General features: G+C 39.0%; 1 protein-coding gene across 1 annotated transcript; it reads right to left on the bottom strand.

The window, feature by feature from the left end:
• Positions 1-368: 368 nt before the first annotated feature.
• On the bottom strand, positions 369-8159 carry LOC110196068 (ovomucoid-like). Its single transcript, XM_020969161.2, has 5 exons — positions 7350-8159; positions 6784-6885; positions 5948-5979; positions 4131-4249; positions 369-598 (listed from the first exon to the last, which is right to left on the bottom strand). The coding sequence occupies exons 2-5, from the start codon at positions 6851-6853 to the stop codon at positions 553-555; spliced, it is 267 nt and encodes an 88-aa protein (XP_020824820.1). The 5' UTR covers positions 6854-6885; positions 7350-8159; the 3' UTR covers positions 369-552.
• Between the last annotated feature and the right edge of the window lie 3436 nt (positions 8160-11595).

Genomic DNA, 11595 nt, shown 5'->3' with positions numbered 1-11595 from the left:
CTTTGCCCCATATTTGTCTTTCTTCATTCTCTTAGTCTCCATGCTTCAAGGGCATAAAGATTACCACCACAGTATGGCAGGTCTTTCTGACATTGTCTTAGAAAACTACGCTTCCCTGTCTTTATTTCCTATTCCCAAGAAACCTAGGCTCTCCTAATGGGTTTTGGTATTAGACTCTGCCATATTTATCCTATATTTCAACAGCCTTCCCATCCTACTGCCTAGAGGCAGGGAGATTGTGTCTACATTCCCAAAGGTAATGAGGAATGAGGTACTGACTTGGTATACCTGTTGAACTGTAGTGTCAGAGGTAAAATGAGAAGAAATTCCCACAGTCTGGAGAAAGAAAACTCAAGAAGAAAGAAGCAGATATTTAATGTTATTTATTTGTGAAAATAAGCACAAAGTACACTGCTTTTTCTTACAATATTCAGACAAAAAAGAATTAATAACTATCAATTTCCTGGTACCAAGTGAGGAGAACATGACTGGTATAGGATATACCAAGCCTTAGAAGTCATGGCAGTGCACAGGCTTTAAAATCCCAAGGAGTCAGCACCGACCAAAGTGCTTAAATCGAAGAATAGATACATCAGGCCTAAAAGGGGGGGGGAAGATAGTTTATTTTCATGTGAAAATAATTCCTTTCTGCTTTCTTATAAAAACCAAAAGTTCCTTCATGTATACTTATATATAAGTAAATATAGATGGCATAGCTAGTTGAACTTTGAAGGAGATTCAGCATTCAGCTCTTAAGGTAGAGGTGAAGAGACATGCTCCTTCCATTCTTGCCATGGGGACAGCCAGTCCACAGGCACAGAGATGGGAAATGGCTTGTATATGAGATGCATAGGTCAAATAGGGATGTTGATTCCCTAAGGTTACACACAGGATTGTCTTTGACATATTTATAATCTATGTAAATATATGGTTACCTTAGAAGACAGAAGCTTCCCTCTCAAGAACTTTTCAAGGACTCATGATCTTTTTAAATGGTTTTATTTCCCCCTAACACCAAACTCCCATATCTCACCCATTATTCTATCTGAATTTATATGTACTTATCTTTTGTACATGCTGGACAATTATCCCACCAACAGAATTCATGATTTTGGGGGTGAAGAATGGTTTCATTTTTGCTTTGGTATACTTAGGCTGTAGCACATTCTCAGATACATAGTAGACATTTTAAATTGCTTGTTAGTGAAGAGGGCAGAATGAAGATGGTGGAGTAACAGGTAATCACTTGAAGGGTACCCAATTCCCCTCCAAACAATTTTAAAATAATGCCTCAAACTGAATTCTGGAGAAGCAGAACCAACAAAAGATGAAAGTGAAACAATTTTCTAGCCCAAGACAACTTAGGAGGTTTCCAGGAAAGGTCTGTCTCACTTGGGTGGTGATTATCCCAGAAAGGCAGTGCAGTCAGCACAGGCCCTGCCTTGGGGGTATCTGATGTAACTTACAGATGGTAGCAGATTAGGCAAGTGATCAGAAGGAGATTATAGGGGACCCTCTGCTGGCAGTGGGTGTAGTATGTTATTGAATTGTCTCTACATAATTCTGGGTCATGGTCCAAGGAGGAAAAAATACTCTGGTGGAGAGGACTGCTTGTGCTTGCTCACAGGAGAGCAGGGGCACTTGTCTAAGGTCCAGGGTTTAGAGGAGCCCTATCTCTTGCAACCACAGGAGTGAAGCCCAAGTTGCATTCATGAGCCAAAGGGACTGAAATTGCTCATGGCCACAGAGGAGCAGGTACACTCTTCTAGGTTCCAGGATCTAGAAGAATGCTTGTAGAAGGTACTCTGGCCAGAACAGAAGCTAGGAGAGCAGTGACCACACATCTGTTTAGATCAGGCCTTCACAACATATGGCACGTGGGCCTCTTGCAGCCCACCAAAGAGTCCCACAGGTGGTATGTTGTGTAGGCTTGTTTTACATCCTCTACATTATTCACAGGCTGCCTGAAATCTTTTGACTGGCTACAGGTTGTGCAGGCCTGGTTTAGATCATACCACCCTGGAAAAACTAAAAACTTTCGGACACCCAGAATACACTCTGAAAATAATTAACAACTTCAGCAAAGATGCAGGATATAAAATAAAAGCACAAAAATTGTCATCATGGCTATATATGTCCAAAAACAGTCCATAGGAAGAGAAAGAGAAATTCCATTTAAAATACATGTAGAAATTTTAAAATAGTTGGGAATGTACCTGCCAATATAAACCCTGGAACTATATGAACACAATTACAAAATACTTTTCCCACAAATAAAGTCAGATTACAGAATTGGGGAAATATTAATTGCTCATGGATAGGCTGAGCCAATATAATAAAAATTGCAATTCTACACAAATAAATTTACTTCTGAAGTGCAATATCTAAAAAAATTAATTAAAAATTATTTTATAGAGCTAGAAAAGTAATAACAAAATTCAAGACTATCAATGAAATGAATGGGGAAAAAAATAAAAGAAGGTGGACTAGCAGTACCAGATCTCAAACTATACTACAAAGTGATAATAATCAAAATAATCTGTGTAGCTAGCTAAGAAATAAGATAGGTGGATTAGTAGATTAGATTAGGTACACAATACATAACAGTAAATGACAATAAGGATTCAGTGTTTTGATTGTTTTGGACAGGACTCATCATTTGACAAAAACTACTGGGAAAACTAGAAAGCACTTTGGCAGAAACTAAGTAGAGACCAACATCTCCTACCATATACCAAGATAAGGTCAAAATGAGTACATGGTTTAAAAATAAAGGATAATATCATAAACAAATTAGGAGAGCATGGAATACTTTACCTGTAAAATCTATGGATAAGGGAAGAGTTTATGACCAGACAAATGATGCAGAGCATTATGGGATATAAAATGTATAATTTTGATTACATTAAATTAAAAACTTCTGCACAAAAAAAAAATGCAGCCAGGATTAAAAGGAAAATAGGAAACTGAGAATTTTTTTTCCAAATTTCTCAAATATATAGAGAAGTGATGCCAATTTATAAGATTACAAGTCATTCCCCAATTGATAAATGGTCAAAGGATATCAATAGGCAGTTTTCAGAAGAAATCAAAGCTATCAATTGTCATGTGAAAAATACTTTAAATTACTATTAATGAGAGAAATGCAACTTAAAATAACTCTGAGTTACCACCTCTCACCTATCAGATTGGCTAGTATGAAAGAAAAGGAAAAGAACAAATGTTGGAGGGAATATGAAACATTGGGACACAATTGCAATATCAATGGAGTTGTGAACTGGTCAACCATTCTGGAGTGCAATTTGAAACTATATGCAAAGGACTATAAAACTATCCATATTCCTTAACCCATCAAGACACTTACTAGGTTTTATCCAAAAGAGATCAAAGAAAAAGGAAAAGGATCTTTATGTACAAAAATATTTATAGTAGCTCTTTTTGTGGTGGCAAAGAATGGAAAACTGAAGAGATGCCCATCAATTGCGGAATGGCTGAACAAGTTGTGTTGTATGTAATTGTAATGGAACACTATTGGACTATAAGAAATGATGAGCAGGATTTAAGAAAAAACTGGGAAAACTTATATGAACAGATGCAAAGTGAAGTGAACAGAGCCAGGAAATCATTTCACACAGTAAAAGCAATATCATATGATGGTCAACTGTGCATGACTTAGCAATTCTCAGCAAAACAATGATCTAAGACAATTCCAAATAACTTATGAAGAAAACTGTTATCCATCTTCAGAGAAAGAATGAGTGGAATCTGAATGCATATTGAATCATACTTTTAATTTTTCTTTATTTTTCTTCTTTTTTTGTCTCTGATTTCTTTTGAAACTTGGCTAATATGGAAATATCTTTTGCATAACTGCACATGATGTACAATTTATAGCAAGTGCTTGCTTTCTCAAGCAGGTGTTAAAGAGGGACAGAAGGAGGAAATTTGGAACTCAAAAAATATAGAAAATTAATGTTAAAAATTGTTTTTACAAGTTATTGAGAAAAATGAAATGGAATTTATGAGGATTAAACTGAATGGAAATTAAGTAACAACATACCTAGTCATTGGTTCCTGGGAATGCTTTTGCTATATTCAGGAAGAATCAGAATATTGCTTTATATACTTACCTCATTGCACTGCAAAATATGCATTCATTTTTATATGTTATACCATTCTGGGCACAGATAGGATTGTACTCTTGGGTGCAGTGGTATGATGGTTGGCTTAAATACTTGATACATTCAGGCTGCCAGAATCATAAAGACATGTGGTTTCGATCAGATATCATTTATACAAAGAACTCTGTGGCTTGAGGATGCATCATGTTCGAGCCAGAATAACAATATAGTAAGATATCGAAGCACTTTGGTGCTTCTAGAGAAAGAAATGCAGAAGTATGAGAGGGAAAACTTATGATACTTCTGGGTTCATATCCAGGCCTGTGTTTTCAAAAAGGAAAAAATAAATAAATCAGAAATATTTTGTCTTTGAAGGTTATATCTGGAAGCCTAAGGCTATCTTTCAACATAGTAAGCAAGTCATTTTGGGCTTCTAAATGCCGCCACCTGAAAGCCTTCTCAATTCTCTCTAGCCAGGACTCATCTCACCTTTTTCTGAATTCCTATAGTAATCTAGGTCTCCTCAAGTGAACTTTGTGCTTGGAAATACATTGTATCATTTGGTTTAATAATTTAACTGACACACACAGATGTCTTGTCTCTCTAATCAGATTTCAGGATAGTTTGAACTAGAGTTGGAATTGAAAAGACTTGTGAGAATTTCTTTATCTTAGATGAGGAAAGTGAGGTCCAGAGACATCTGCCATTTAAACTCAGCTCCTCTGACTCTAAATCTACCCTTCCTTTGTGTATGACAATGTTGCCTATGTTTTCTATCTACCCCCACATAAACTAAACCACATCTGGATCGCCCAACGCACTCACTCACAACAGTAAATTGAACTAAACTGAATAGACCTGATCTGAGCTGCATATTATTTAATGAATGAGTGATTACTATTCCCACTGATTAAATAGGATGGGAAGTCATTCCAATACATTCATTGAAAAAATTACAGACAATACATGACCACCTTAAAGTCCACTTTTAATCGTCATCATAAAATGGGGACTGTAAGCCAGGGGAAAATGAGGCAGATGAGAAGAAACTGAATTGTCTACACATTACCAATGTCTGCATGAACAGTAAAAAACCTTCTAGGCTATTTCTGCTTGAACTATAGGCTTAACCATTGAATAGAATTCATCCCTGAGACTATTTTCCACATGCTTATTTTAATTTTCCACTACACCCTAGCCTCTTAATTGACATACAATCTTTCATTTTTATTTCATACAAAACTCATCCTCAGTTATCCCCATATTTCCATTTTAAACTACATTGTTTTATTGATACTTCAAAAAAAACAGCCTATTATCTATTCTCAAAGATGCCATCTTTACCCTAGTAGAAACTTCTCTTGCAATAACATGGACATCTAAGTAAATTAGGCCAACACATTGTCCTGATATGAAAATATATGCCTCACTCTGCTCCTTTTGGGCTGCTTCTCTGTTGAAAGAAAGTAATTAGCCAAAAAAAGTAATTTTTTTTTCTCTTGGGTCTGCTTTTTTTGCTCTATCTTTTGTTTATTCAAAATATTTTAAGCTTTCCTGTATTCTTCACAGGAACATACTACTACATACATGACGTTGTATTTGATGCATTATATAAAGTGATGGCAATACCACATTGGAAGGGTTTTGGTTGTTTTTTTCTATTTTATTAATTTTGGGTATAAGATACAAGTCTTTGAGGAGGAAGGGCATATTAAAACTATTCAGGTTTTGAAAAATCAGTATCTTTTTCCAAAATTAAATGTTATTGTAATTAAAGAACTCAGTTCACAGCACTGAACCCCAATTATAGAGTGAGAAAAACTTACCAGGTCTATTTGACTTTCCTTTCTGGAAAGACCTGCAAGAAAAAAAGAGATGCAACAAATTATATTATATGCTTTTGGATAAAGTCACTTCATCTTTAGGTGGAATGAACCTAATTGTATGATCTTTCAATACTCAGGATCCTACAAAAGATTCAGGGGGCCTGGAATTAATTGGATCCATGTGATATGATTGTCTAAAAACTACCACAACCAGCAAGAAATAAATGATAAGACAAAGTGGGGCCTATGATCAACTCAAAATATCTGGGACATAGTAGAACTCTGGATACATTGTGCTTTAGGATGAGTTTTGTCAAAAAAAACAGTTCTCATCCAGGAGGATGTTTTTGTACTAACCATTTCTCTTGATTCAATGCCAATGAAAACCTAGAGTATTCATAACTACTAATTAATATACTATTTTGGGAGTTATTATTTTCATTGACTCAGAGATCATTAGAGAGGGAAGGGACCCTACAGGTTGTCTCATTCTGCCTTCCAATTTTATGCAAGAGGTAACTGAGGCCTAGTGTTGGACTTTGCCCAAAGTTATAGCAAGTGAGTAGCAAAGCAAAGTCAAAATCACTGACTCCCAAACATGCATGCTCTTTCTGCAATGCACTATTGCCATCACTTTATGTAATACATCACATTACATTAAATTCACCAATTCAGCAAATCACAATTAAAAAAAGAGTTTCTCAATTTGATCTAGACATTTAAAACTCCCCCAAAAGAAAAGAACAACCTATTCTAAGCAGCAGGTAACACTAGTACTTCAGAGAAGTTTCTGAAAAATTAGTGGATTTCCACCAATGACTTAGAAATTTACTGACCTGAGGAAACAGTTAGTATCAAGAAGAAAAGCCCAAAGAGGGCCTTCTTTATCAGTGGGAAGCAGATCATTCAGTCTCTGAGGAATCCCTGGACTGGGTTTTCTGTTAGGAAAAAATACATATAGACCAATAAAAGCCTAAGGACATTTTCTCATTAACAAAATGGGACATTTGTCCAGGCCTCCCATACATGAAGGTCTGTAAAAATTAAATTCTTTATTCTATCACTTCCCACAGCCAAAATGTTAGGACTAGAAAGCCCATTCTCCCTACTCCATCCCAGACCAAGACCTTCAGGCCAGCACAAATCATAACTTGTCCTCCTCTATGCCTCAAAGACAGAGTTGTGAAGGTGGGAAACTTTCCCCATACAGCTCTACTGAAGAGGGAGACAAAGTGAAGCTGTATATGTATTTCCATACCCCTGATCAGCCTTGACATTTCTCCCCATGAAATACAACATTGACAATTTTTCAGACAAGTCCGGAAGATACATAAACAGGAAAGAACAGAGCAGAATTAAAGGGAAGGGACATGGTCTCAATTGCAGTCTCTGAGTGACCTACCTCAAAGGGAAGAAGAGATGGACAAGAAGTTGAAACTGTCTGTCTCTCTTTTCCATGTGTGACACCTAAATACTCTTAGCCAGTCGCTCATCTCCAGGGATGAGTGAGGAGGGAGATCAGCTGTTCTCAAGGGGTGGGGAGTGGGAGGGTAGAAAGCACTGAGGCAACAAGTGCTCTGCCCACAGGCTAGAGATTATCTCCTTATCTGAGGCTTTGGCTTTATCAACATTTATGCCTCAGCAGGAGGTTGAAGTGTTATACCCAGAAATTAGCTAATTTTAAATTGTGGACTTTATTAGCACGCAGCTGCCAGGGATATTCACATCCAAATCAAGCAGCAGCCATCAAGGGTTGAGCTAGGGTTTATATAGGGAGTATACAGGACAGGGAGGGGGATGGATCTTTGAAGTCTGGCAAGAGGAAGAGGTTTTTTTGGGAGCTGGTCAAGGACACCCTTCTCCCTCTGTGTAGATATGATAATGCTGTGCAAACTTTCTCACAATGGAGGCTTCCAGAGATATGATCTGAGGGCTGTGGCCTGAGCAGCCAGATAAGGGTCTTGCTAAGGAATTTGGAGTTTTCCATGGCCTAAAGGGTTCTACTACCTAAATGGTAAAATAATGTTCTGCATTACATTCCCCACTTCTTTTGTGTACCATGTCACACCCTTGACGTGGTGGGGGCTGCCTCATTATAGGGTGCAAAGAAGGCAGACACCAGGGTCTGATAACGGGGACCTCTAACCAACAGTAACTTAACTAAATTAATACAGGATCTAACAAAGTCAAAGAGCCGATTAACTAGACAGGGGTCAAGAATTAGGGCTATAGTAAGGACGAGCAAAGGCCCGGCTAAGGCAGAAATAAGAATGTTAACCATGGGGAAGTGAAACAGGCTCTGGTACCAATTTTCGTTCCCTTCTCATTCCCTCTGCCTGTCTGCAATATTTTTCCATACTAGGGAAAGGTGCTCCTGAACTACATCTGAGTTATTGGCATAGAAACAGCAGGCCTCCCCTAGGGCGGCACAAAGGCCGCCCTGCCTGAGAAACAATAAGCCTAAACCCCTCTGGTTCTGCAGAACCATCTCTGCCAAGGAGTTGACCTGTCTCTCCAGTTGGGATACAGAGTGCTCCAGATGACTGACTGAGGTCTGATCGACCTGAGCACTAAGTTCCTGGTAACTGGCCTCTCCTCGGACTAGGGCAGCGGTACCCACAGCAGTTGATCCCACTAACCCCAACCCCACTGAGGATAGGGATGAGGAGGGGAACGGCTCGCTTGCTTCAGTAGGACACACTGCCCTCATGACTGAAGTACTCCCAACCCTCCGGGCCCTGAAGAAGGGAGACCCTGGGGATAATGGAGACTAATATACATAGAGGCTCAGATTCTTTTAGGAACACTGCAGCGGAGACACACTGTGTGATCCCATCCAGACAGGCCCACCAAGTGCCGGATGGTGCTGAATAAAAAGAGGAGGAGGATTGGGGAACAACCACAGTACTATTACAGACAGGAGAGTAAGGAGAAGTTTTCAGGGATGTGGTGGATGAGGTAAGACAGGTACCTTTTCCTTGGACATCCCCAGGGTCAACTTAGGTTGTTCCCACCGACAATTTCCGAGTCTGGGCTATGGGAAACAGAACCATTAACTGCCACTCCCACATAGTATGGGGGTTGTGCATCCATACACAGCCAGCAGCTAGGTCCTAGGTCAGGCCGGTGGAGTTGACAACTATGGATGGCTCGGAGCAGTCTCATAATCAGGGGTGAGGAGGATCTGCCTGAGGGTCCTACTAGGAGCCAGAGGAAAAGGAGGAATGGGCAAGTAGGTGGGGGCATGTGAAACAGGGAGGGGTAGGGGAGAATAGGGAAATGCAGGGGGGTCAAGGGAGATTGAATAGACAATGGGAATAGATAATGGAGGGAACAGGAAGGCAGAAGTTTGAAAGGCATCTGCACAAAATCAAGGTGGGGCTAGGACTTTCAAAAGGAGATAAAGGAAGGCCTTTCTGGGGCCTATAGACAAGAGGGAGCCAGATCTGAATAAGATTAAAAGGTAAGGCTAAGGCTTTCAAAGGGAGATGAGGGTCTGGGGCCTGTGAGTCAGATTCCCTTTGAGGCAAAGAGCGAAGATCTTGTTTTGGGCCCCGCCCCCATCATCCCCCCTCAAACAAATAGGAACCAAATTCTTTTGGTGAAAAGGGGGAGGTCTCTGCTTCTGAAACTGCTTCCTGCTGGCAAGGGGCGTAGAGCTGTCCCTGCCTCTCTGGGTCCCGTTCGAGGGGTCAAACTTCAAATGCCAGGTTCAGTGGACTAGAGACCTTGGGTTGGTATACAGTCATCTGGAAGTTGATGGCTCCGACCCTAGAAGAAAGGAATCTGGCAAGAATATTTAGTAAACATGGACCAAACAAACACAAGAGAAGTATGATCAGTAGTGGCCTCTGTGTTTTCTTTCTGGAGTCCCTGCAGGAACTTGGTTAAGGAAGAATTAGTGCCATCTGCCCTGAGTTCCTACTCCCCCCTTTTAGTTTTTGGCAAAGGAATCATCCAAGGAAGAGGACTGCCGTAAGAGCCGGACCCATACTGCCAACCCCCACTAAATAGTAAACAAGAGCAAACAACAATATGCATACCTTACATTAATCCACAGGCCCCAATACATACATAGATATATGAAAGAATCCATTTTAACACAGTGCATATAGGATCTTAAATGTTTCAGTCATGCCATGTTTCTCTGATGACATGGACAAGATAAACCACAAGCCATTTCCCTTTTAACATTATTAATTGTAACACAACTTTAAACAAGTATGATATTACCCAAATAACAAAATAACATTCTCACAAACCCCTGACCTAATTGTAAAGAACCTTAACTCATATAGGAACACACACAGAACACAAGTCCCAGTTCTATAGTACCCTAAGATGTCACATTGCCTAAGGAACATTTCCAAAATGAGCCCTAAAAGCTTGCATGCATTTCTACTCTTGTTCATAAAACCTCACTAAATTGGTACAAAAGTTCTTAAATAACACAAATTCCAGAGTAGTATTAAGGAAACTGAATTCCTAAGTATTCCAGAATCCCTCATAAGTCTTTAGTTAAAGGCACATAGAGATAGTTCAGTTTTCCCAGTCACACAGGACTAGGTTCAAACAATACAACAAAGTTTACTCATAATTCGCAAAATTGCATAATTACATTAAGTCAGGTACAGATTAAACCAATCAGAGAGCTCACAATAGACTAGTTTGGAAAAGAGAGATTTACATGTAATCAGGGTAACAAAGAAAACCTTAGACAGGAATCATACAAATCAATACAATCAGTATTACCTATATTAACTAACATTAAGTTCCTTGCTCATGTACAATCGGTTTAATTCATAGGCAGTTCAAAAAGGGAGCTCTGCTTCTCTGGCTTAGTGTAAAAATCCAAAACTGTGATCTTCCTACCTAAACATGCTTAAAGCTTGGATTGCTATGATAGATACATCTTGGAAGCCAATCATATCAGTCTAATCCTATTGCTTTTCTCAAAATTTGCTATCCTATTTAATTAGACATCTATCACATTACCTTTGTCCTATTATTGTGTGTAAACATTTCCTCCTTAGGGGGATGTTATCCCTATATTATTATTATGTGGCCATGAATGTACTTGCATCCTATTACGGTAACACAGGGATGTTCCAGAGGGACAGGGTCATATATCATATCAGAAGGAAAGAACTTCCTTAGCTCCATTTGATTCCAGGCATGAGTCATATCTGATAGGTAATCACGTAGTCACTGGATGTTAAAAGCAGGGCCTGGGATTAATCAGGTGGGGATTTCCCTTGTCAAAAGGAAATAGCACAATTGGGAAATAGAGTCAGAAGATCCTATCTAGGCTGTGTCCAAGGTTGTCCTCAAAAGTCTTCCCAGGCACAGACTTCCACCTTTATCAGTTATCAGCCTGCAGCACATGCCATTCTACTATTGGCTTTATGACAACTCAGACAAGTACCCTGGTAATCAAAGCTCAAAACAATAGTAAATGTCTGTCCCATAAAATCACAAATCCGATAATAAGAATTTAATCTCACATTGGTAATAGTAAGAGACTGATCACAGAAAAATACTACTGCTCTCATAATTCCTTTAAACAATGGGAACATCTTGAGGTGAGTATAATCAATTGAACCCCAATAAGGGCCAAAAACCTGAACTAATTCTTTTTTTTTTCAAGT

This window comes from Phascolarctos cinereus, unplaced genomic scaffold (genome assembly GCF_003287225.1).
Source record: "Phascolarctos cinereus isolate Bilbo 61053 unplaced genomic scaffold, phaCin_HiC Scaffold_2;HRSCAF=192, whole genome shotgun sequence".
In the NCBI taxonomy this organism is placed as follows: Eukaryota; Metazoa; Chordata; class Mammalia; order Diprotodontia; family Phascolarctidae; genus Phascolarctos; species Phascolarctos cinereus.
The sequence above is the reverse complement of the archived record's forward strand: the minus strand, read 5'-3'. Positions and strand labels throughout refer to the sequence as shown.

Bases quoted from the DNA above. Each gene is read 5' to 3' on its own strand.
- LOC110196068 (XM_020969161.2), bottom strand. From the start codon at position 6,853: ATGATCTGCTTCCCACTGATAAAGAAGGCCCTCTTTGGGCTTTTCTTC. The intron at 5,980-6,783 runs GTCAGTAAATTT...TTTTTCTTGCAG, and splicing joins GATACTAACTGTTTCCTCAG to GTCTTTCCAGAAAGGAAAGT. The intron at 4,250-5,947 runs GTAAGTTTTTCT...TGATTCTGGCAG, and splicing joins AGGAAAGTCAAATAGACCTG to CCTGAATGTATCAAGTATTT.